This window comes from Microtus ochrogaster, chromosome 16 (assembly GCF_000317375.1).
Source record: "Microtus ochrogaster isolate Prairie Vole_2 chromosome 16, MicOch1.0, whole genome shotgun sequence".
In the NCBI taxonomy this organism is placed as follows: Eukaryota; Metazoa; Chordata; class Mammalia; order Rodentia; family Cricetidae; genus Microtus; species Microtus ochrogaster.
The window spans coordinates 19,696,360-19,723,508 of NC_022018.1; the positions used below are offsets into that span (position 1 = coordinate 19,696,360).

At 38.1% G+C, this 27,149-nt stretch overlaps 1 protein-coding gene across 1 annotated transcript in view; it reads left to right on the forward strand.

Annotated features, from left to right (window-relative positions):
- Rab18 (RAB18, member RAS oncogene family) overlaps positions 1-27,149 on the forward strand; it is a 35,448-nt gene that overhangs the window by 2,410 nt on the left and 5,889 nt on the right. The window contains exons 2-6 of the mRNA XM_005354817.2: positions 3,425-3,480; positions 15,703-15,764; positions 21,906-21,978; positions 23,533-23,651; positions 26,088-26,154. Coding sequence (XP_005354874.1) covers positions 3,425-3,480; positions 15,703-15,764; positions 21,906-21,978; positions 23,533-23,651; positions 26,088-26,154 — 377 coding nt within the window. The remainder of the gene's footprint in view (positions 1-3,424; positions 3,481-15,702; positions 15,765-21,905; positions 21,979-23,532; positions 23,652-26,087; positions 26,155-27,149) is intronic.

The following is a 27,149-nucleotide window of genomic DNA, read 5'->3' on the forward strand; positions in this document are numbered from 1 at the left end:
AAAAAAAAAAAAAAAACAAAAACAAAAAAAACCAAACAACAACAACAACAAATCAGTATTTTATTTAGAGAACTAGAATATTGGTCTGTGATATGTTGTGGAAAATAGTCTTGACTATTTATCTTTGTGGATATGACAAGAATAAATGTCTATAGTAATAGAAGCCTCTGCCCTTTAAGGCAGATTAGTACAGAAACATTTGTCTTAAAACATGATCTTGAAGGGTTGTTGTAACCAGCAGTTGTTTGTCTTTTTTTATGGAGCTAGACCAAGTGAGGTGGCAGTGTTAAGAAATTATAGTAGAGAATAACCTTAGTCTGAATAAGCAGATTGTTTCGTTGTTGCTTTCAGCTGTTAGAAAGTTGCAGTAGAATGAGGTGAGGATTGGTTTGTACCTTGTGTTTGATACTTGAACAGTATAATACTCTATTGGAGAATCAGGCTGGAATAGAAACCCTTCAGATACTTAAATGTACAGTTCAAGGCTATGATTCTGTGGCTCAATTTGGTGAAGTAAAATAAAAATGTAGCAAAGTGAGTGTATCAAGTGCTGGAATGAAATACAGAAATCTACCATGTAAATTACAATTCATTCTACACTCCTTTCCCTCCCATTTTCTAAGTGGATTTTATTTTTACAGTAAGAAATATAGATGAGCTGTTTTTAAAATATTTTTGTTTATGTGTTTGTGAGTGTAGGTCCCCTCAAAGACCATAAGAGTTACTTGCTCCCCTGAAGCTGGAGTTACAGGGGCTCAACTTCTGGGAATGGAATGGGCCCTAAGAAGAGCAAGTGGTCTTAACTGCTCAACTATCTCCATAGCCTTCCTACTCCCTTCTTTATTTTTAATGTGTTAGACGGACTCTTGAGGCTCACCTGGGATTCATGGCTAACCCCGGGCTGGTCTCAAGCCTCAAACTTGGAGCAGTCCTATTTTTTTTTCTTCAGCCATCCAAGTTCTGACATTTCAGGCACCTTCCCCCTCCCCAAAAAAGGACAAACCCTAGCTTCTTCACATTATTATAAATTTAGTATTGTCTACATGGCATACTCCTACCATCTGTAGTTCTACCTGCAAAATATTTTCCTTTTTTAGCTTTGAAAGTAGGAATGTTTTGTAGAAGGATACTATGTAAGGACAGTGAATTCTTAATTATTTGTGGGGGTTTATGGATTCCTTTCATAATCTTATAGAGAAAAATACAATACTCACATAGAGTTTAGAACACATTTGGGGCACTGATGTACCCCAGGTTATACTCAGGGTTTGTTTGTATTAAAATGTTTTGCTTCATATGGTACCAGTTCCCTGTCTTTGCTAACTAAGTACCTCTAGTGACAAAGTACCTTTTATAAGGACCAGAAAGTACAGAAAAAACATTTCTGGCTCAATGTCTGACATATTGTTTTTTTGTTCAGTTAAAATTCTCAATACTATTCTGATTGCCTGCATTTTTTATGGTAATTACAAGGTAATATTAGTCTGCATTTTTTTTTTTCAGAGAGGGTTTTTCTATGTAGCCCTGGCTGTCCCAGAACTCTACTTTGTAGATTAGGCTGATCTGCATATATTTGCTTGCCTCTGTCTCTAGTGTGCTCGAACTAAAGGTGTGCACCATCAAACCTGGCTAGACTGCATTTTTGTGGCAGTGTTTTTTTTTTTTTTTTTTTTTTTTTTTTTGTGATGACCAGGTATACAGGTATGTCTTTTCTTAAGTTCTAGTTAGCTGGGTGTGTCGGGACAGGATACTTTGAACAAGTAGCTATTAAGAGTCATAAGTTGTTACTTATTTTTGGTTTTTTTGTTTTTGTGTTTTTGGGACAGGGTTTCTCTGTGTAGCCCAGACTGCCCTGGAACTAGCTCTGTAGACCAGGGTGGCTTTGAACTCAGAGACCCACCTGTGTCTGTCTCTAAGTGCTGGAATTAAAGGCATGTGCCACCATGCCGCACAATATTTTTTATTGAAAATATTTTTTAAACATATTCTCCTCATGGTGCCCCTCCTGTGTCTTTTCCCAGATCTTCCCTACCTCCCCACCAATCCAATTCAGTACCTACTTTCTCTCTTTAGAAAACAAACAAGCCAATAAACAAATCAGAGTTAAAAAAAACATGTGTTCACACATACACACACCATAAACATACAAAATCAGAAATCTTAATGCATAAGCAAATAATCAGTAAGATTAAAAAAAATAACCAAACAAAGCACTCTGAGTCAAAAAAAATCTCCCCAAATACCCTTGAGTTCATTTTGTTTTGGCTGTCCACTTTTTCTGGGTGTGGGTCCTGGCCTTAAGTGTGGTTCATGTACATGGTGTCACTTAACTTATGTTGGAAGTAAAGAAAAGTTCATGTCCAGATGCCAAGTAGAAATCTCTAGATTTTTACTGTTCTTTGTTACTTTGACTATATTGTGTCTGTTTTGTGTGAAATAAAACATAGCAGAACTAGGAAAAAAGAGTTTTTTCCTATAATTGATAGTGCTGTTTTTGGCACTACCAGGAGGCTATTGTGGTCCACGGACACATCACTAGCAGCAGTAATCACGGCTTGTAGGGTGTTCCTCAAGGCTCTCACTCAGACTCAGCCTGGTGGAATGATGTACTTAAGGAGTTGGTGTGCAGGAGGTGATTAGCTTTGTAAATGTGGGGCTTTAATGAAAAACTATAGTTTATTCTCAAGGAGCCTCTAGTAGGGGACAGTTAACAGTCAGTAAAACAGTGTGGGTCCCACAGAGCCTCAGTGGACCTTTCTAGTCTGCCATTTTCCCGTTCTGTAATATTTTTACCATACACTTTAACCATGGCAGTTATCTCCCGTTGGTTTTCCTCCATTTTGGTTGGCGTTAACTTTTCAGACTGTAGACCAGTCCTTGTCATACTGCCCTTAAAAGCCCTTTGTAGTTGCAGTTGCCTTTCTGGGTTCTGTGCTTTCTCCAGCATTTTCCTGGCTGTCACCATCTTTCTCCCTGTTGTTTGACTACACATCTTTATATTTTATTACTTGTTATAATTTGCTGTGCTTGTACATCTTTCAGTCTTTATTTAACACAGAGTGAAATAGTGAGCTCTTTTGGTTCCAAGAGACTATTGTTCCCCTGCCATCTGTACCAGTGTGCGATATTGCTTTCTTTTTCTCAGAAGAGTGTACTAATACAGATTTCAACAAAAAGCAAACTGTTGACTCTTGAGAAATTTTGGGTAGAGAGCATAAGGCATATTTGTTAGTGGATTCCTTTAGTCTGGGGAGTCTTAGGAATTTACAATTCAGTTACTGCCTTTTCAATACGCTAATTCCCCTGCAGACCTACATCAGCTCTTCTATCTGTATCTGAATAATCATTGTGATAAAATGTAACATGTGTCATATGATTAGAAATAAGCAGTTAAGGTCCTGACCTGTCTTTAACTCTCTTTTAGCCTACTCCTGCGGTTCACAGATGACACCTTTGATCCAGAACTTGCCGCAACAATAGGTGAGCTAAGTTTAAAAGTACAGTAGAAGTGCCATATATTTTTATGCCTTTGGACTCTGTCTTCATCCCTTCCCTTATTCTCAGCACCTGCACTGTGTGTAGAGTCCTTGTCTGTGAGACTTAGCTTTGGTGTCCATAAAGCCAAGCACTACTGATATGATGGTTTGCACACATTTTATTCCCATACTATGGATTATTTTTATTCTGCATCAGATAGTAGTAATTTAAATATTTACTGCATACCACCCACTATCATTATAGTGATGAATATAACAAACTTGGTCAAAGTCAGTTAATTTTATACTTTTAATATTTGCTACAGTATTTATTGTGTATTATAACTTTATATCCTTGATACCAGTAAAATTAGGAGCAGTGATACCAAGATCAGTTGTGTATCTGTTCACATGCAAGTATATAGATGGTTAGAGGCCAGAGGTTGACATTGTGTTTTCTCCTATATCACCTTCCATCTTAATCTTTGAGTTAGGGCTTCTCACTGAACCAGAACTTCTCCAGTCTGGCTAGACTGACTGCTTAGCAAGTCCTAGGTGCTATGGTAAAAGTAAAACGGTAGCAAGTGGCTGCAGCTGACAGTGGGCCATGAGGAGCTGTGGTGGTAAAATGCTGTGGTTCCCTGAGTAGCCCCTGGGCCACGAGGGGCAGCAGATCACAGGCAAGGAGCTGCATGGCGGGTGAGAGACTGAGAAGGATAGGCACACCACGCAGAATGAGGTTGAATATTTATTTAGTGGGTTATGAAGGGAAGGGGAAAGGGGAGAGGGAGGGAGAATGGGGATGTGGAGAGAGAGGCAGAGAGAGAGAAGGAGAAACAGAGAAATAGAGGGGGAAGGGGAGAAGGGAGAGAGGCAGAAGCTACCTCTTCAGGAAAGAGACAGAAAAGGAGGGACTCAGACTGGAAGCTGAAGGAAGATCCACCTGCCTTAGCAGTGGCAGTGGATGGGATAGGGAGTGAGGGGGCTTGTCTCTTAACGGGACAGGACAGACCATTACACTGGGACCCTCCTGTCTCTGCTTCCCCTTTTACATGGGTGCTAGAATGTAGACTCATGTCTTCATGATTGTGCAGCAAGCACTTACTGAATGAATCATTTCCCCGCAGCCCCAAAAGCATTTTCAAAATAAAATTTGGAGTGCTTGAAAGTGACTCTTTATCTAGACTATTAAAGAATCTTAATGCCATTGTTAGTGAAGGTAGGAAGTTCCTTTTAACTGGAACTTATTTATTGTGGGATAATTTCAGGTTAGTGAGAAAGTGGGAAATACTAAATATTCTATTCATATTCTCTAAGTGCTGATATTTATCACTTTTGCTTTATTCTTTGTGTATGAGCATGTGCACGTGTGTATACATATGTGCTCATTCCTCAGGCACTTTATTTTTTTGAGACATGGTCTTTCCTTGATCAGTAACTTGCCAAGGAGCCTAGGCTGGCTGGCCAGCAAGCACCTCTATCTTAGTCAGGGTTACTTTTGCTGTGATGAAATACCCATGACCAAAAGCAACTTAGGGAGGAAAGGCTTTTGTTGTAAGCCACCTTTTTGGGGTGACTTCTGCCATTCTCCTAGTCACGGTGGATTTGTATATTCCAGGGTAGAAATGTGAGTATTAGAATTATTAGGCAAAAGGAACATAGATATAGGAGAAATAAGAGACCGAACCATAGAATAGTATTAGAGGGACATCCAGTGAGTACTGAAAGTCGCCTGAGGTTCATTTCCATTTGCTTAAATACCCCGACCCCGAAAGGTAGGAGTAAGATAAACAAACAAACAAACAAACAAACAAACAGTATTCCCGTGATACAAGGAATGAACAGACCAGCTGAAGGATTACAGGCTACATTCTTAGTTAAATGTTCTGTTGCTAAAATAAGATAAGCAATGCTCATACCCTAGACCAAACCACCCCTGGGTGGAGTCCGTAGTTATCTCCCCAAGGGAGTAGAACCTAGTTGTATCCTTAGACTTTTGCTTGAGGTAGAAACAGATCTAGTTCTTAATACCTGAAATACCAGGTCTGGATATTAGACACACCTGTTGACAATAACCTTGAGAGAGCAGAACTCTCTGACTTGTTATTTGAACCCTTGACTATAATCTTGAAGGAACAGAAATAAGTTCCAACTCTCTGACCTTTAGTCAAGGTAGAATGGACCCATACCTATGATCCCTATCAGGTTTTATTTTGCTTTATCTTTCCACATCACAGTCATGATCCAGGGATGTTGGGGCAGGAAGGCAAACAGAGCAGAAACTTGGAGTAAGGAGCTGATGCGGTGGCTCTGGAGGAGTGTTGCTTACTGGCTTGCTGCTTGTTCCTCAAGGCTTGCTCAGCTTGCTTTCTTAAATACTTCGGTATCACCTTCCCAGGGATGGCACAGCTCACAGTAATCTGGGCCTTCCCACATCAACTTTAAAATACCCACAGACCTGCCCACATGTCATTCTGGCAGGGTATTTTCTCAGTTGAGCTTTTCACTTCCCAAATGACTTGTGTCTTAGTTGGACTTGTTGATATAAAACTAGCCAGCAGAATATTCCAAGTGCTAGGGTGACAGGTATGTGCTACCATTCCTGGCTTTTCTTCTCAGGGTTCTAGGGATGGAACTCAGGTCCTTAGTCATCTCCCTCTATCCTTCCTTATTTTTTTCTTTATTTGGTTTTTTGTGACGGGGTTTCTTTGTAGCTTCGGAGCCTGTCCTGGAACTAGCTCTTGTAGACCAGGCTTGCCTCGAACTCAGAGAGATCTGCCTGCCTCTGCCTCCCGAGTGCTGGGATTAAAGGCTTAAAGGCGTGCACTACGCCTTATTCTTACACTTACTTAACACTTATTATTCTTAATCTTATGCTTACTGCCAATAACTTATGCTGCATCGCACACAGGATTATTTTTAAATGAATTGCTTAAGAATATGTTGCAGACTTTTGTCTTTAATATCTAAGTGATTTAATGTCTACTTTCCTAAATGAACAAAGATAAAGTTTTGCCCATTGATAGATTTCCTCAACTACCTATCAATACCCTATATAGCAAAAGTAAAGTTAGGACTAAATTATGTTTTGGTTCAAGCAAATTTAGTCATCTCCAGTTCCTGACCCTTCACTCTGCTTTAGGCAGGTTCTCACACTAGTTCAGATTGTCCTGGAACTCACTCTGTAGTGTGCAGTGGTTTGAAAATAGTGATAACCCCCCTGTCCCAGCCTCCCAGATGTTGGGATTATAGGCTTCAGCTACCATGCCCACATCTCTTCAGTCTCTTTTAATTTTATCAGTTCACTGGTCTTTGGTTGTCTCTCCGTGTCTGACAGTTTTGAAGAATACAGGCCAGTTGCTCTGTAGACTGTCCTCATTTTGCTTGCCCAGTGTCTTCCAAGGTAGAGTTTAGTTATGCAGGGTTTTTTTTGGTAGGAATTCCACAAAAATCTTCTTAGAATATTATAGCAAGAGGTGCCTCGTGTGTATTGTTCTGGTGCTGTTGGTCACATAAGATGCCCAATTCCGTCATTGTAATGTTTTTATTTTTCTCTTTGTAGCTTTCCTGTAGAAAGATTCTTTTGAGAGTATATATATGTCCTGTTTCTTCTCATGGTTTTGTGCTCTTGTTTGAACCTGAAACAGATAGGAAAGATAATACCTGATTCTGTCATCTCAGCTTTGGTTGTCAAATGACTTTTCAAATGCACTTCTGTTGTCCACATTTAATACTTAGATTTCTGTGAGGAATCATTCATCCTTATTTGTTCCTATCAATACAGACTCAAAATGTCTCTAAACTTTTAATACATTGTATTAAGCATTACTTAGCATCTGTGTGGCATAAGAAAGGGAATCATTTAAGATACTAGCAAGTCAAACTCCATTTTGTTCTGGTTTTGATGTAGTTGCTCATTTTAAACTATGTAATAAAACCTGCTCTTTCAAAGTATGGGTTGTTTTGCTCAGTAATAGATAGTGAAGCATAAATGAGTGGCAACTAACAGGAGGGGAAACTTGACAGAAATGGAATGTTTAGTGAAGAAATAAATCATGTTTAATATAAAAGTGTCATTGTAAACGGAAATAACACAAGGACTCACAGAATGGCAGCCACCATGGATTGTCTATATTACTAAAAAGGCATTGTCTTTTACCAAAACAAATACTAAAATACTTGCATATAATAAGAATATCTATAATTAGTTCCCTTACTAGGCCCTGAGGTTTTTAAAATCTTTACATTTGGATATGAGATTACATTCTGATTTCTGTTGCAACCATTACACAAATAGGTTTTAAAGATAAAAACAATTGATTCAGTTGTTTTTGTCTGTTTTTTTCAGTTGTGAAAATGTTTTATACAAAATCAATATTTTACCTCACAGTAGACTATGAACATATATCTTTGTATGTCAGTACTATAATTAGAGATTAAAATGACTATCATGTATAAAGAAAAATTTTAGATAATTGTTACATACTGTGTTTCACAGTGGTACTTAAGTAATTAGCTAACATAACAGAGAGGGAAATACTAAAACACAGTCCCAATATCCCACTATAGAAGACAGCTAAAAAACTTCAAGCCACAAGGCAGATGGACTCAATACTTAAAGCTGTAGCGAGCTTTTCTCTGTCCCACTAACCAGCTCCCAAATAATGACTTATTAATTATGAAAGATTGGCCAATAGCTTAGTCTTGTTTCTAACAAGCTCTTAAAATTAAATTAACCCATTTCTATTAATTTACTTTTTGCCTTGTGGCTTTACTACCTCACCTCTGTACCTTCTTCTTCCCAGAGTCCTCTCTGCCCTGAAAATCCTGCCTAGCTATTGGCTGTTCAGCTTTTTATTAAATCAGTCTAAGTGACACATCTTTATAGTGTACAAAAAGATTATTCCACAATAACATTTCCCACTTTTTGTCTAAATAAAATGTTTTAACTCTAACATAGTAAAATTATATACAATAAGAACAATTATCAGGTATTGTCTAAATAGAAAGGAAAGATATTAACTTTAACAAATGAAAATATCTACAATAAGAAAAATTATCAACTAAGAATTAGATTCACAATGTCCAGTCTATTCATATTTGGCATACTTAAAGAAAACTCTTATTTATCTTATTATGATGAAGCTTTGTACATAAACCATTTTTGTTATAACTTGTATTACTGTCTTCAAACTTTCTAGACCTCAAAACTAGACAATTTAAACTTGTATGTCTCTTAACCTTATAAACTTTATATCTCTTGTGTGTCTTTTTTGAATTTGGTAGCAAGGAAAACTGTAAAATTATAATTATCTAGGTTTTAGTCTCTATCAGAGTCCTAAGAAGGATAAAATATTACTTGAGTAAATAGGAAGTACAGAATAGGTAACTTCCAAAACTAAAGAAATGACAGAGACATCTGACTGCCTGGACAGTCAGCACAAGGTTCCCCTGTAATGTCAGGTGTCCATCTTTGGCATACGGCCTATAATATCTGGTAGACTTTTATATAAAGAAGGAACTTTGAAGGACTGTTGTACCTTGTCTAGGCAAAGCTCTGCAATTGCTTTTTTTGTGTCCTGCTTGTCCAATTTAGACAGCATACTATCAGCAATTGAGGCAAGGGCAGTTTCTTGCCCAGTGGGCAACTTTGCACAAAGAAAGCAAACTCCATATGGAGGTTCTTTGATACCCATCATCCTCTCTGAAGTAGATTGGTGCTGCTAGGAGCAGACATATCTCATTGTCATGAAAAGCCTTATTTTATTAAAACCTCTTAAATGCCATATTTTGTAGATTTCTGAAGTTTTGAACACCACCTGTCTATCTAAAATATATCTCTTTTTGACCTTGAAAACATACTTAACTACAAGTTTGATTGTTTTAGGTGGCTAACTGCTAACCTGCATTTCTTTATTATCCTAAAGAGTTTGTAATAACATTCAAGGTTTAGAAATTTACTTTGTTAAATGAGCTGCGTAGGTACAATACTTTAAACAGTAGTAGAAATGTATATACAGTATGTTCAAACAGAAATAACCTTAAATTTATATCAATATGCAAGAATATCTTAAACAAGAGTAGAAACATGTACAGTATAACAAACATAACCTTAAATTTGTATTAATATTACAAAAATCCATAGTAATATAAATTATTTAAGACTAGTAGTTGCTTTTTTATTTTATAATTAGGATCAAAAATCTACTGTTTTATCCTATATATTTCTATATTTATCCCTTTTTTCTTTCAGAATGACATTCCTTAATCTAATCTTTTTTGTTCAGTGCTTTCCTGACCATTACAGATAACAACTTGTAAGCAACCTCTCTAAATGATGACAAATAGCTATTACCCATTGAATAACCAAAAACCACCCATCCTACCTCTTTGGAATGTGGGTATTGTATTCTTTAGACTGCTTCCTGTTATCTGGGGCAATGGCATCTTTGGGGGACCTTGAAAAAATTAGGATAATGGCCAAGTCCTGGGAGAGCTGGGTATAACATTTGTTGTTCAGTCTCAGTGCATTGGGAAAACACAAGACTTTTCCCAATATAGTACTGGCTAGAATAGTCTGTGAGGCTGGACCATCTCAGCCAGCAGCCTTGAAGTTATTCTGGATGTAGAACTCTGAGAAAACTGCAGCAGAGGCACTGTGAGAGGCTGGATCACCTGGGACACCCATTTTCATTGGTATCTGGTCCTTTTGCTCTGAAAACACACAGGCTTTCAAAGGTAGCACACATTTCTGTGTTAACACAAGTGTGGACTGTGTGTTGTATACAAGGCAGCCAAAGATGATTTTTTTTTTATTATGTTTGAACAGGTAAATTGTACAGTACCTGTCTTGTAGTTTTTCGGAGTTTGTTTCTTTATCTGTAGCCAATCAAACCCGATCTCTGTCAACCTTGAAGGAATCCATAGCCTTTTGTATTTTGTAGAAACATAAGCATAACCTCTTCTCTAAATCAATACATTTGACTTCCATTTTAAAATTAAGACATTTAAAAAAAATAGTTAGGTTTAATATAGCAGTTCCTTCCACAATCCAGTATCTCTTAGCAGCTGTAGTCTGTTCATTAGTATTCAAAAAATTCAAACTTAACAAAGCACCATATTAGGGTCCAAACTCCCTGTTTTATAATTTTTTCCATCCTCAGTTGACTTATTATTATTTTTATTACTTTTCTCTTTTTTTGGATTATATTATTGCTTTATTTTGTTACTGGACAATTCAATACATGTCCATAATATTTTCTTATATTACTTTTCTCTTTAAAGACTATTATTTTAAAACTATTTTTATAAATGTCTATATCCTTTTCCTTTTTTTTCCTTAAGCCTACTCACATTATTAATATACTGTAACCATTTTTTCTTCTGTCTGAACCTGCTTTACTGCGTATCTATAGTCTTTTCTGTCTTCATGAACAAAACTTAAACTGCTGTGTATCTTAGCTTATGGTGACTGGTGGCTCAAGCCTGATGGGGGAGAGTCTTCTGTTTTGTGTTAATTTTATTGGTTAAATAAAGAGACTGCCCTGGCCCTTTAATAGGACAGAAAATTAGGTAGGCGGAGTAAACAAAACAGAATGTTGGGAGAAAGAAGCTGAGTCAAGGAGTTGCCATGATTCTCCCACTCCAGGCAGACGCAGGTTAAGATCATTCCTGGTAAGCCAGCTCGTGGGCTACACAGATTATTAGAAATGGGTTAGGTCAATATGTAAGAGCTAGCTAATAAGAAACTGAAACTAATGGGCCAGGCAGTGTTTAAAAGAATACAGTTTCCATGCAATTATTTCGGGGCATAAGCTAGCCATGCAGGCGGCCGGGTGCCGGGGACGCAGCCCCACTGCTCCTATTACAACACAAGCCTGCTGGCAGCAGATGATGCAGTCCTGTATGGTGGCCCACATGAGAGGCTATGGGATTTAGCAACTGTATTCAGTTCTGTTTTTCTGTGTTTGGAACCGTTTTAAAGCTCTTTCAGGTCTTATGAGGAAATATGTGGACCTCACATTAGATGTCGTTTGTATTTGGACTTTCTCGTTGGGAGCGTGGACTCCCCAATAATGAGACACAGACTTAACATTATGAAAGCTCAACCAACAGCTTAGGCAAACCAGTTATTAAGCAAGAATCACAGTTACAATATTTATATCTATTTTATCTTTATCATAATAATGGAAAACTATAACTATCCATTCTTCAATTCCATCAAAGACTCCAGAAGGATATAATATTACCTAAGCAAACAAGAAATAAGTAACTTCTAAAATTCTAGAAATGACAGAGACATCTTGCTGCCTATACAGTCACCCAAAGTTCTTTTGTACTGTAGGGGCATCTATCTTCGGCCTACAGGCCCATAGTTTCCAGCAGACAGTTCCATGAAGCAGGAAATTCCAAAGGCAGTTCAGTCACTTTCTGCTGTGTCCTGCAGAATGTCTCGTAGACTTTTTCATGAATCAGGAACCCCGAAAGATCATCTCACCTTTAGGCAAGTTCAGCAGTCCTCTCTCTGCGGGTTCTTTGTGTTCAGTTTATGCATCAGTCCAGGCAAGAACAGTCTTTTGCCCAAATGGCTAACCAACTCCCTAAGGAGCCTCTTCGATTCCCATCTTCCTCTTGAAGTAGCTTGTGCTGCCAGGAACAGACGTGTCTCATTGTCGTGAAAAGCCCTAGGTTATTAAAATATTTTAAATGCCATATTCTATAGCCTTTGAAAGATATGAAGAATGCCTATCTGAAATATATCTATGCATATCTAGAAAATCTAACTAACATGACTACAAGCTTGACTATTATTGATGATTATCCATTAACAACCTATATTTCCTAATTATACATTACATATTTAAATAAACTCCACAATCACAATACCTTAATCAAGAGCAGAAATACTTATACATATAACAGACTTGACCTTAAATTTATATCAATGCAAATTATTCATATCTATATCATATCCCCCTTTAAATGTAAAAGAACATTTATAAACAATATTTGGGAACATGGGCGCAGTTATTTCTCTCCAAACTGCTTCCTGCTGAATGGGGGTGCTGTTAATTAGGTCTTTCATGGTATAACCTGTGTGCCAGGGTCATCTCAGTTGGCAGTTGAGTGAAGTAATTTTTTGAGGGTGTTCACAGCAACCTTTCAGGAGGACGTGATCTATCATACCATATTGGAATAGAAGTAATCCACAGGGTCTCATCCTCTGTGAAAACAAAAGAAGAAACTCCTTTCCAAAGCATCATCTCCTTAGACCCAAATTCTGAAGTCATAATACCCTTATATCCATTCTGGTTTAGCTTGGCAGCCCATGTAATGAAATGTCTCTCTGTACTTAGCTCCTTCACAGTCAAAAACTTTAAAGAAAACACAATAATACAAAGAATCCAGACTCACTGTGAATTTTCCATTTTTACGTGGCTTATTTTTACTCTATCACTTTACTTTATTCTGTCTCTTTAAAGACTTTACCTTTTTTTTTTTAAACCATTAACTTTTTTTTCTCTCTCTCAAGCCTACGTATACTCATCTAACACTGTGATCCATTTAGTGGTCTGTCTGAATCTGTTTTATTGTGAATCTGTAATTTTTTTACTATCCAGGAGCACTTTGTTTTGTGCCTTTAAATCACTAAGGCTTAAGAATCTCAGCTGTGACATTCCTAGTTCAAAAACAGGTACTGCAGGCTTGCCCCGCCCAGTCCAACATGGCGGAGCCACTTGTGACTGGAATCAATTGCGCCTCTGAGCTGCAGGGCGAAAGGCTGCTCTGGATATTGGCTCCACTTCTCTCCAATTTCAAAATGGAGGATGTACCATTTTCTACTAGCTCTGGGGCCGCCAGGTAGGAGCCGCCCTCAGCACTTTAACTCTCAGACTGAGTGTGCGGCACAGAAACTCTTTTCATCCAAGTTACAGCCAAATCTGACTTGCAGAGCACTGCGCAGTCTGAAAACACGTCTCTGTATGGCTGCAGGAATCTGCCATGCTCTTCCGCCTGCCTAAGCCTGATTCGGCCATCTGCCCAGGTGCAGGCGGGGAGTGCTGAGCCATCAGCACGGTCTCAGAGCACTCTCCTTTCGATCCCAAGTGGGAACACAAACATCCAGTCCCGTAAAAGCCATTGAAATGCTTTAAAGCCAGAGTTTGTACTGGCGGCACAGTCCCAGGAAGCCGTGCTTTAAAATGTCACAGCGTTTTTTTGGCTGCTGTTGCCAAATGAGGAAATCTCTCCATGGCATGCCACCAACAAACACCAAAAATCTGTGTTAAACTCTCTCTCCCTTATTTTTAAGCCTTCTCAGGTTTTTAAGTGGATTTAGTCCCATGTTGGGCGCCACTCTGTTGTAGTGTGGAGCTGTGGGCTGCGTTCCCACCCAGCTCCCGCACGGCTAGTTTATGCCCTGAAATGATTACACGGAAATTGTATTCTTTTAAACACTGCCTGGCCCATTAGTTTCAGCCTCTTATTGGCTAACTCTTACATATTGATCTAACCCATTTCTAATAATCTGTGTAGCCCATGAGGTGGCTTACCAGGGAAGATCTTAACCTGCGTCTGTCTGGAGTGGGAGAATTAATGGCGACTCATCGACTCAGCTTCTTTCTCCCAGCATTCTGTTCTGTTTACTCCGCCTAAATCTAAATCTAAATTCTACCCTATCAGAGGCCAAGCAGTTTCTTTATTACTTAACCAATGAAACAACAGATAGAGAGATGACCCTCCTCCATCAAAACATAAAGCTTTTTAGAAAACATGTAGTATGCTGGGTGTGGTGTCTCACACATTTAATCCCAATACTTGGGAGGTAGGCAGATCTGACTTGGAGGCCAACCTGGTCTTCAGAGTGAGTTCTTGGACAGCCAGAGCTACACAGAAAAATCCGGTCTTGGAAAACAACAACAAAAACATAAAAAGAAACCATTTAATATGAGGGGGTGCTGCTTATTTTAGTTGGCTCTGTTGTGAATTAGTTGTGACTAGCTCATAGGATCTTGTTTTGAGTAGTATTTCCTTCTGACCAGTGGAGTGGCCTACACTGATGATATTTTAAAGACATGTGGGCAGTTACTGTTCATTTGGGCCAGATGGCCTGTATCAATTCCCTTTCCTGGAAAGGAGAGAATGTTTTGTGGCCTCATTTGATTTCTTATGAAGCCCTCCTTAGTATTCATAGCAGCTTTTGAGAGAACTTTGGGCCAAAGTTCTTTTCACTTAGGAACACTAGTAGAGGGATTGGGATAAGTGTTTTTATACACATTATATTATACACATTATATTAAAAAATAATACAGTTGTAAGTGATCATTCACTAGGTTATATAATTCTTTCCCCTCCCAGGGGGAAAAGGTTTGAGTTCATAATACAAGGAGAAGTTGGCCCTTTTACGTGTTTAGTAGTTCCCTAGCCACTTACAGCTAAGATTGTGTTAGTGGTCGAGTTTGGTAGACAACACTTTTTTTTAATTAATTTTAAGCTTTTGAGAATTTCATACATAAGTATATTTACATCATTCTACGTTTTCCTCTGCAATTTATCCATACCCTTCCCATCCCCCTTCCTGAATTAGTGACGTCTATACTTATTATTGTTACTCCCCCCCCCCCAGCCTACTAAGTCCAGTCTGTGATACCTGTATGCGCGTGTGTTTAGGGCTGAAAGTGTAGGGTTGGGAACCTATCAGAAAAGTGTTCTCTGAAATAAACTGATTCTCCTTCTCAGCAGCCATTGGCTACCTATAGTCTTCATTAGGGATAGGGATAAAATCTTACCTGCTCCGTGTTGGTGTGTCTGTGTGGTACAGGAGCCATATTGCTGACAGTTGGTGGATGTGGTATCCTTATCATGGGTTAGACAATACTCTGAACAAAGGTTCATAGACAGCGGCGATCCATGATCAGCAAAATGCACCCCTCTTTGGATTAGCACTTCAGTTGTAGCTGCTGGTTGTCAGTGTGCATTATGATCATCTCAGCTGAATTTGAGTTTTCCTTTTCTGGAGTACAGGTAGGTATCTTGACTCCTAAAGCCCTTCCTATTTATACTATAAATCCTGAGCTGTCCTTATTGATAACCTTCAGCTTTCAGATCTAGAATTTTCAGAATTTAGGCATTTGAAAAATATTTTTCCTTTTTTCTGGTTTTCTTTATAATTTAAAAATTACATATATTTTATTGGATGACTTACCAGAATTTTCATTTCTTCAAGGTGTTGACTTTAAGGTGAAAACAATTTCAGTGGATGGAAATAAGGCTAAACTTGCAATATGGGTAAGAATTTTCAAAATGTACCTTTTAAAATTTTATTTTGTTTATATGTATGTCTATATGCCATGTTGTACAGGAGATATAGAAGGTTATAAGTTGCCAACTATGGATGTTGGCAGCCCAATTTGAGTCCTCTAGAAGAGCTGTGTTTTAGTTAGATTTTTTATTGCTGTGAAGAGAGGCCATGAAGACAATTCTTTTTATTAAAAATTTCTGCCTCCTCCCCACCTCCATTTTTTCCTCCCCCTCTCCCCTACTCCCTACCCCCTCCCCTCCCCCTCCCTTTTCAGTCCAAAGAGCAGTCAGGGTTCCCTGCCCTGTGGGAAGTCCAAGGTCCTCCCCCCCTCCATCCAGGTCTAGGAAGGTGAGCATCCAAACAGGCTAGGCTCCCACAAAGCCAGTACATGCAGTAGGATCAAAACCCAGTGCCATTGTCCTTGGCTTCTCAGCAGCTCTCAGTGTCCGTGGTGTTCAGAGAGTCCGGTTTTATCCCATGCTTTTTCAGACCCAGTCCAGCTGGCCTTGGTGAGCTCCCAATAGATCAGCCCTACCATCTCAGTGGGGGGTGCACCCCTCGTGGTCCCGACTTCTTTGTTCAGTTTCTCCCTCCTTCTGCTCCTCATTGGGACCTTGGGAGCTCAGTCCAGTGCTCCAATGTGGGTCTTTGTCTCTATCTCCATCCATCGCCAGATGAAGGTTCTATGGTGATATGCAATATATTCATTAGTATGGCTATAGGATCGGGCCCTTTTAGGCTCTCTCTCCTCAGCTTTTCAAGGACCTAGCTGGGGACATCTCTCTGGACCCCTGGGCACCCCTCTAGAGCTTGAGGGAATGGGATGGTTGGGATAAAGGAAGGGTGGATATGGGAGCAGGGAAGTATATATCTTAATTAAGGGAGCCATTTTAGGGTTGGCAAGAGTCTTGACTCTAGAAGGCAATTCTTATAAAGGAAAACATTTAATTGGGGCTGGCTTACAGTTCAGAGCTTAAGTGCCATTCCCTATGAACCTATGGGGGCCATTTTCATTCAAACCACCACAAGCAGCTAATGCTCTTAACAGCTGAACCATCTTTTATGCCCACTAACATATATTTTTTTTATTTAATTTCTATTTTAATTTTATGTGTATGGGTGTTTTGCCCGCATGTGGAGTTACAGATAGCTGTGAGGCATGATCTCTCCAGCTAGTACTTTGTAACAAAGCAGAACCTGATTTTGTTTAGTGTCCTAGAGGTGAATGGACAATTTGTATTAAATAACTTTTCTTGGGGATTTGATACTACTTAAAGTATGTACAATAATGATAATTGCATCTTATAACTAATTTGACAGAGGCTTTTTAAAATTTTTTGAAATGTTGTATAATGCCTTCAGAATATATTTTGAGTTTTTAAAAGTTTTGAAATGTATAGCACCTTCAAAAATAGAACAGAGTATTAACATTTTTCTGTAGTGTGCCAGGAAGGTGGTTGTTGTCAAATATGTCCCATCATAGTGTGTAAAAGAGAACTGCTGTCCCGGATGCTAGTAGCAGGCTGAGCAGCAAGTGCTCCTGGTTGTGGGTTATAACTCATCCTCCTGAGGTTTTCTGAACTTTTAGTCTACTTGCCTCTTTCCCAAGTGTATTTAGTATCAATAAGAACAGTAGTGTCTAACAGAAAACATTCTGAAAAATGTCATTTGTACATCTTAAGATATTTTGAACAATTTACAAATCCTGGTTTTTGTAGTAAGTCATGGTTTTCCATGTTTTCGTGGTTGGATTATTACCTCTTTCTGCCCTTGCTGCTTACTGCTTTGAGAGGTAAACTCTGGAGAAAATTCTGACCCATGGTTGCAGGTTTTTTTTTTTTTCTCCTGAGGAGGATTGTTTTTGTCTGTGTCTAGTTCCTGATTTATGAAAAGGCTAATGGTATTGTTGAAGGGGCATCTTTGCCATGGGCTTATCTATATTTTTTAAATATTGGTTTCCCCGTGACCAGAACAATAATACTGGACTATTCTAAAGTGTAAACTATTCTATCCAGTGTAAAATCAGTGTATAAAAAGTTTAGTTTATCTTTAGTTACTGTTCTTGTAAATACCTAGGCATGTGATGATATATTACACATATACAATATGCCATTTTGCAAAGGAGAGAGTGTTTTTTGTTTTTAACCTGTTTTCCTCTTTGTCTTACTCACCCATTTGCATGTGAACTTATTTCCGTATCAGTAAAGATAGAGGTGCATCAGTTTGAGTGGCCTCCTAATGTTCCGACCCATTGCATGGTCTAGTTTAGTTCTAGCAATTTCCAGTCAAAGGTATTTGATTTGATAACAGTTGTCCACAAAGATAACCATTGTTTCCATAAGCATCCCACTTTCTGCATCTGCGTGTGCTCATCTAGTTATTAGGGTTGTAAGGCTAGCAGCAGAAATGGTGGCTGAAAGAGTGTGGAGACCAGATACTGTGTTTCACTCCCACGATCACATTGCCATATTCTCTCTTCGAGATTTCGTGTTAAGCATTACCATTCTTCCTCATTTATGTCTCTCTAATAACTTTTTTACTTATATTTGTATTTCTGAGTTTTTTCTGATCGTGATCATATTTGCAAATGGATTTACTTCTGTTCATAGTCCATTTTATATTAGCGTTTGTTTTTTTCCATGATTTAAAGTCTTTATATAAAGAGTTATGTTATTGTAAATGTATACTTACATTTAAGGACTGGAAATTTCTTCCATGCTGGTTTTTTATCTTTATAATGTAAACAGTCACATCAGATAGATAAATTTTAAAGTTTTCTAGGCATAATAAAGAGATTTTATGATTCCTTTTTTTTCTGATGCTTAAACAATTTATTATCTTTCTGTTCTGTTTACTTTCAACTGAATTCTCACTTACTGTAGTAAAGGACTATTTTGGAACAATAAAGCGTTCACATAGTAAAAGTGTTAGCTCTTTGCTTGCTATGTTTTCTACTCTGTCATTTATATGGTAAATGTGTGCTTATGTTCTTATGCATGTGTGTAGCCCTGACTCTCTTGCCCTAGAGGGTTTTTGTAGTTTGGTCACACCACTGCAGTAATGTGGAATGGGAAGGACACTTACGGGATTCTCTTATCTTACCAAAGCTTTGTAGTGTTTACTTGATCTGGTCATTTGTTTTCTTTATAACATATGAGTCTCATGTCATATTTAGGAGAGAGGTGCTTCGAAACAATATGAGAAATGTCTGAGTCCATAGATTATCCTAATTTCTGCTAATTTTTTTTAAATAGAAATATAGTGAGTGAATTCCTCTCCTCATTAGCTGCATAGCCCTGCCCTCACTGCCTCCAAAGTGCACACTCACTATGACACATACAGCCTCTGGGAACTTGTTTTCTCCTCTTTTCTACACCCTTGTCTCACTTGGACGCTCTGAATTCTGCTATTTAGCCTTTCTATGGCTTTTTCAGCCCTTGGGTTTAATCCATATTTGATTTAGTAATCTCTAATTTCCTTACCTTTCTCCATTAGAAAAATATAACCTAGGATACAAAAGGACTGGCCTCTTTCATCTGAACAAAGATGTCATATACTTTACATTTATTTCTGGTTTTAAAGGTAAACACAAGCAAAAGCTTAATGTCTGACTATTAAGTTCACAGTTTTATAAATTCTAGTCTAATGCTATGGTGCAAGAAATTATCATACTAAAATGTTTGTATAAATGAATCAAAACATGCCAAGATTTTAACATCTGGTCTTAGTTAAATTTTCACATACAAATTGTCAAAATTACTCTCACATACAAATTATGAAAATTACAGGGTGTGTGTGTGTGTTACTGTGAATGAGTGAGGGTACACAAGTGCCACAGCATGCTTAGGTCAGGAGTTAACGTTCCAGAATCTGTTACTTCCTTCCACCATGGGATCCCAGGATCAAACACAGCCAGCTTTTACCTCCTTAGCCATCTCAGCCCAAAGGCAGTTTTTGAAGTTGTTTTTAGAGTTCACACTAGAATGCCCTATGCTAGATCTAGAAATTAATTTACTGGAATTTTTCTGTTTCATAACTAATCTTGTGGAACAGTTTTGAATGGTGAAACAGTGTTGCTAGTGGTAGCTTTTTCTTATGTTCCCTTTCTCTTTCAAAACAAAAACAAAGATAACAATAAAAATTGAGAAAAAACCTGGAGTATTAAAATGCTTCTCACAGTGGAATTCTGAGAATTTTAGTATTGTGGATATTGAGTATTTGAATGCTGTTATTTCTTTGTATGTAGGTAAATTGCTAGAATATGTTTCTTATAATAACTTTCTTTTACAGTATAATTTTTATTTTATGTTGTATGACTCTTTGCCTGCATGTATTCTGTGTACCAGGTGCATATTTAAGTGTCCCCAGAGGCCATGAAAGGGCTTTGAATTCCCCTGGAACTGGAGTTACAGACTAGTGATTGACTGTATGGATATTAGAAACAAAACCCAGGCCCTCTACAAGGGCAGCAAGGGCTCTTAACTGCTGACCCACCTCTCTAGCCTCTATTTTCCTGGGTTGGAATGTCTCAGATAGCTGTAGGTTTAAATTTTTGACTATTGGTAATATATACTTTCTTGGCTTTCAATGAAGTAGATTTCATGTGTGATTAAGAAGTCTTAAGCCTAACATGACAGAACCTTTATGTGCATTCTGTAGGAGTGTATTAAAACCAGTTGCATTCTATTGTGGTGGCAGAATTAGACACTTAATTGTTATTTAAAAATTGTATCATGGTTTCCAGTTGACTTCTTTTACAAATTTCATTTTTGATCACTCAATGATATTTGTGTCATGATTATTAAAATAGTTACCTCTATCATTACCAATTATAAATCTGCTTTAGGTGGTATGTCTGCTTGATGAAGCTTTAGTTTATAAAATTGTTTTTAAAAACTTAAGCATGTATGCAAATTGAGGATTGTGAGAAGGAGGTTTTGTAAGAAACTTTGAAGCCTGAGGAATTTGAAGAGAGAAATGGGGTTTTCACTACAATTTTCTAATCAGAAAGTTTAACCATGTCTTTATCTGAAATGTAACAGAGCTAGGGGTAGTGTTTTTGTTGCTGTGAATCTGGGAGCAATGATGGGACATTTCAAAGCTTTTTATGCTGGAAGTGGTTCTTCTTTTAGGTGTCTCTTGTGAGACGACAAATTTCCTCAGATACTCTCTGTTGTCTTACAGTATTCTCTTCTTTGGCCAAACCAGAAACAAAAAACAAAACAAAAAAAAAATCCAACTTGTGCTTGTCCCATGGCAAAAGTTGCTTTTGCACAGTGATTCTAGCAGCTAGCTGAGGTTTGATGTGTATCTTTACTTTCATTCAGGTTACCTTTCATCAGCAGGCCAGATAGTAAATATTTAATCCAACCTTAACTTGGGCCTTATAGTGATAGGTATATGAATGGGCCTGGAAATATTAAGATTTTATTTAGTAAACCTTTCATTATAGTAAGAGTAGGTTATATAGGTTGAAGCAGCAGTTTGCCAGATGCAGCTCTACTGTAAGATCCTAAATACCTTGAAACACAGTCCAGAGGTGCTGGAGCAACTAGGAAGGAGGCCTGGAAGAAGATGAAATTTGTTTCTTCCCCCTCCTTCCTCCTCCTCCTTCTTTTTCTCTCCTTCCCTGCTTCTTTCTCTCACTATAATACATTTTGTTTTATATATTTTATACCTTTTTTAAAAAGCATATCTTTAAAATCTCTTCTCTAAAATATGATACTCCTGTATCTCTCACATCATAATAACCTAGGAAGATTGGGTTTTACTGTCCCCAACCTAGATTCCCTAGATGGATTCAGTCAGAATCTTCAGGGATTAGACATAAACATTCCCAGATAATTTGATTGTGTAGCTGAAGTTAAGAATCATGACTTTTAAAGAAATGCGTTTCATGTGTGATAAAATTCTTAAGCTTGTAATGGCAGAAAACCTTCACTTGTGTTTCTGTAGAGATGACCCAGTATTAATTGATTTTATTTGGGTAACACTAGTAAGTATACATCATATTAATTTCTGAGTGTTTTTAGTAAGTGTTTTTTTACTTACTTAAATATATTCAATAACATTGAAGATATGCTGTTTATAGTTTGCTTTACGTAGTAATAATTTATTGTCATTTTCAGGATACAGCTGGTCAAGAGAGGTTCAGAACATTAACTCCCAGCTACTACAGAGGTGCACAGGGAGTTATATTAGGTAAGTGTTTAACTTTAATGTATTATATAAAATATTGTCCATTGAAATTTCTAATCTAGGAAAATCAGTATTTTAACTTTCTTTAGGGCTACTTTTTTTATGTGTATGTGTTCATGTGTATGTGCTTGTAAATTACAGAGAATTTATTTGATATTACTGAACATTAAAGTTAGCTTTTTTTGATTCTTTGTGTGGAAATTTACAAAAGAGAAGATCATTATCTTTGGTTTTAAAAAATATATTGACGAGGACATAAATTGAAAATTAACCCACATCTGTCCTAGAGTATTACTGAAACTAGTCTTCATTTATCAGTAAATTAACACTTGCTTCAGACTGTAAATAGAGTATTTGTTAGTAAGTAGAATTTTTTTAATCAAAAATAGCACTAAACACCATTAAGAATTCATAATAAATCAAAATTTAAAACTAGAATATTTGGTTTTCAGATAATCTGCTGAGGAATTCATAGTCATTCTCCATTTGGGTATGTTATTTTTTAAGAGTAGCAAACAGTTTGAAACCAAACTCTTAATGATACAAGATGACATAAGACAAAAATAACAACAGAGGAAGCCACACTTTCACTCAACTTGTGTCCTAGTTAGGGTTCGTGTTGCTGTGCTCAAACACCATGACCAAAAGCAAGTTGGTGAGGAAAGGTGTCTTTGGTTTACTCCTCCACATCATAGCTCATCATTGAAGGAAGACAGGGCCGGAGCTCAAACAGGGCAGGAACCTGAAGGCAGGAGTTGATGCAGAGGCCATGGAGAGGAGCTGCTTACTGGTTGGCTGCTCATGACTTTCCAGCCTACTCTCCTATAGAACTCAGGACCATCAGCCCAGGTTTGGCACTACCCACAGTGGATAGGAGCCCCCCCCCCCCCAAATCACTAAGAAAGTGACCTACAGCTGAACCTTTTATTTTATTTTATTTTACTTTTGGTTTTTTTGAGGGAGATTTTTTTGTAGCTTTGGCACCTGTCCTGAAACTAGCTCTGTAGACCAGGCTGGTGTTGAACTCATAAAGATCCGCCTGCTTCTGCCTCCCAAGTGCTGGGATTAAAGGTTTGCGCCACCATCGCCCAGCTGCAACTGAATCTTATGGAGTTATTTTCTTTATTGAGATTCCCTCCTTTCAGATAATTGTAAATTGTGTCAAGTTGATATAAAACTAGCCAACACAAGAACTACACTTACATTTTTTTAAAGTTGGAAATTCTGATCCTTGTTTAAAAAAGAGGTTCATAGATGTTTAAAGTCATGTAATATTTTGATATCTTGTTAAGATTTAGATTAAGATGCTTTGCTTAGATAGACCTCAGCATTATCAAGCTGTAGCTTTGTTGTAACTGATTGTCAGTTGCCACATAGGGTATAATGTTACTATGTTTGTTAGCAATTTAATTTGTTCTAAGTGTTCACTAGTAAGCAGTGAAGAGTTAACAAAAACCAGACTTGCTTATACACTATTAGCTTTTAGCGATTATCAGAAATAAGTCATTGCTCTTATTTTGTGTGATTTTTAAATTAGTGGCTTTGCTTTTATTTCAGTTTATGATGTCACAAGAAGAGACACCTTTGTTAAACTGGATAATTGGTTAAATGAATTGGAAACATACTGTACAAGAAATGACATAGTAAACATGCTAGTTGGAAATAAAATTGATAAGGTAAAAAGCAGACACTTGACATTTGGGTAGCTCTTTTTGGGGAGGGGTGAGGAGGAGAAATGAGATTTAAATACAGCACTTACTGCATGCTAAACACATATCCTATCATGAAGTTTCATCCCAACTCTTTTTAGTTTTGTCCTGCTAACTTGTCCAGGCTGGTCCCAGAATTAAAAATCTTCTTGGCCTTTGTCTTTGTTAGGGTTTCTATTGCGAAAAGACACCATGTCCACGGCAACTGTTATAAAGGAAAACATTTAATGGGACTGTCTTACATTTCAGAGGTTTAGTCTATTATTATGGTGGAAAGCATGGCAGCATGCAGGCAGACATGGTGCTGGAGAGGCAGCTAAGAGTTCTACATCTTGAGCCACAAGCAACAGGAAGTGAACTGTCTACCACACTGGGTGTAATTTGAACATATGAGACCTCCAAGACCACCGTCACAGTGACACACTTACTTCATTCAACCAGGCCACACTTACTTCAACAAGGCCATAAACTAATAGTGCCATTCACCATGGGCCAAGCATTCAAACAAGTGAGTCTATGGGGGCTATACCTATTTAAACCACTACATTCTACTCCCTGGCCCCCATAATCTTGTAGCCATTACATAATGCAAAATGCATTTAGTTCAATTTCAAAAGTCTCCATAGTCTATCACAATCTCAACAATCTTTAAAAGTTCAGAGTCTCTTCTGAGATTCATGTAATTGCTTTAACTATAATCCCCTACAAAATCAAAATAAGAAAAACAGATCACATACTTCCAACACAGGATATACATTACCATTCCAAACAGGAGGATAATGAGGAAATACTGGACCAAAGGAAGACCGAAAACCAGCCAGACAAACTCTTAAACTGCATCTCCACGTCTGATGTCAGAATGTCCTTCAGACCTCCAGCTCCTATCAGCATGTTGATTGCATCTTGGGCTGCTTCCACTGTGGTAGCAGTTCTCCTCAGCCGGTGTCCCATGCCTCTGAAAACATCCTAAGGACACCATGGCAATCCAAGCTTCACCTTCACAGCTTCAAGACACAGTGGCTTCTTTAGGCCTCCGTGTAGGACATCCTTGCCATGTGCCTGGCCTCAGCAGCTTTCTTTAGTTTCCGAAGAAGGTTCCATAACCTCTTCTGTCCTTGACTCTAAAGCTAGAACCTCTGGGCTGAAGCTACCCAGTTCTGCTGTTTGCTGGGGCTAGAACATGGCACCCTCATTCATTTACATCTTTGTCAACTTTATGGTTTTGATGGTTTCCTTCACTGTCTAAGCTTGACTGTCCTGGAACTTGCTCTGTAGACTAGACTGGCCTTTGTCTCCTAAGTGCTAGGATGAAAGGCATGTACTACCATGCCTTGACCCAAGTTGTTCTTTAATTTCTTTTTACAATTTGTCGTGTTAGCTAGATGAGGTCTTGCCCTGACGTCTCCAGTCCCTTTATTCCATTTAACATCAGGCTTTCCTTTAATCTGTTCATCTCCTTGAACACAGGACTTTACTTCATTCCACTTCTTGGTACTCCTTAAGTTGTACATTTTTTATTTTTCCTTTCTCAGCTTGCTTCTTTTCACTATAGCTCTTCATAGAGTGAACACCAATGACCACAATGCAGAGTCTATACTAGGCCGTGTTGAGATTTCCTCTGCCAAAGGAATTAATCCAAAACTTTACCCTCAGGCAGACTTTTCGGACAAGGGCAAAACCCAGCCAGATTCTTCACCTAAATATCATGACTAGTTTCTAGGCCATATACTAACATTCTTTTCCTCTGAAACCTCTTGAGCCAGACCCCCACAGTTCAGATCGCCCACAACATCACTGTCTTCCATGTTCCTACTAGGAAGGCTCATTTAAATCCCACTTTAAAGTGTTCAACTGCTCTTCTAATCTATAATTCCAAAGTCCACATTCTTTCAAACAAAACATGCTCTGGCTTATCACAGCAATACTCCAGTCCCTGGTACCAACTTCTTAGGGTTTTTCTTGCTGTGAAGACATCAAGACAACTGCTACAAAAGAAAACATTCAATTGGGGCTGGCTTACAATTTAGAGGTTCAGTCCATTATCATCATGGGAGGAAGTGTGGTAGACAGACATGGTGCTGGAGAGGTAGCTGAGAGTTCTACATCTTGATCTGCAAGCAACAGGAAATGAACTGTCTACCACACTGGACATAACTTGAGCATATGAGATTTCCAGGACCACCCCCACAGTGACACACTTCCTTTAGCCAGGCCACACTTCCTTCAACAAGGCTACACCTTTTAATGTCACTCCTTATGGGCCAAGCATTCAAACACATGAGTCTGTGGCTGCCATCTCTATTCAAACCACCACAGCCTTCTAAGTAGTTGGGAATACAGTCACACCCCACCACCCACACAGATGACTGGCAGCTTTTAAAATTTGTTGCTTTTATCTTTTAGGAAAATCGTGAAGTTGATAGAAATGAAGGCCTGAAATTTGCACGCAAACATTCTATGTTGTTCATAGGTAAGTATATAAGGGGATCTTTTCAGTCTAAAGGAAAAATTTTGAAATGGTAAAATATATGTAGTTCATTGTTGTCTAATGATATAAAATCTAACTGTAGCATGAGATTCCTTTTCTTTTGGTTGAAATCATAGAATATAATTGAATTATTCCCACTGGTATACAGGGCATTAGCACCGTCTAGGAGCTTGGTACTAACAGAAATGCATTATCCCAGGCTGTAACCCAGTGTTTGAATTGGAATCTGAATTTTAGTGCTATCCTTGTATAGTTTTATGCATTTTAATATTTGAGGCACAAGGTTGGCAAGCATGAATCACTCCCCTATATATTAAGTGCAGGCATGCTTATTAATTTATTTACTGCCTTTGACTGCTTTTGTAATACTTGAATGTTTGTAGTTCCCATCAGGCTATATGGCTCACAAAGCCAAAAATACTTAGTTTTTGGCTGCCTGCAGAAGTTTCTCAAGTCTTTCTCTAGAAGAGTGGCCTGACTATACCTGAGTTACCTCTCAACTTTTTCTCTCTGCTGTCATGTGACTAAAGCTTTCTTAACAGTGCTCAAGCTCAGGCTGGAGAGTTAGCTCAGCAATTAAGAGTGCTTATTACTCTTACAACCGATCCACATTTGCTTTCCAGCACCTATATAGGTGACTCACAGATCCAGGGAGATCCTTTGGCTTCTGAAGGCAGACAAGTTTACATGTGTGAACACAGGCACACACACAGTCATGTTTAAAAAAGAATTACCCACACTGATTCTGATGTGTCAGCAACTTTAGGAATTAGTGATCTAGTTATCTCGTATTATTTAAATACTAGGAACTTGCAGGTGGACTTGAACATTTACATAGACGGAAGCAGTATGGTGTAAGTGGCTGGTTAGTTGCTGTTCTGAGGGAATTGGATGCCACCCTTATTTGTTTATTTATTTATTTATTTATTTATTTATTTTGGTTTTTCGAGACAGGGTTTCTCTGTGGCTTTGGAGCC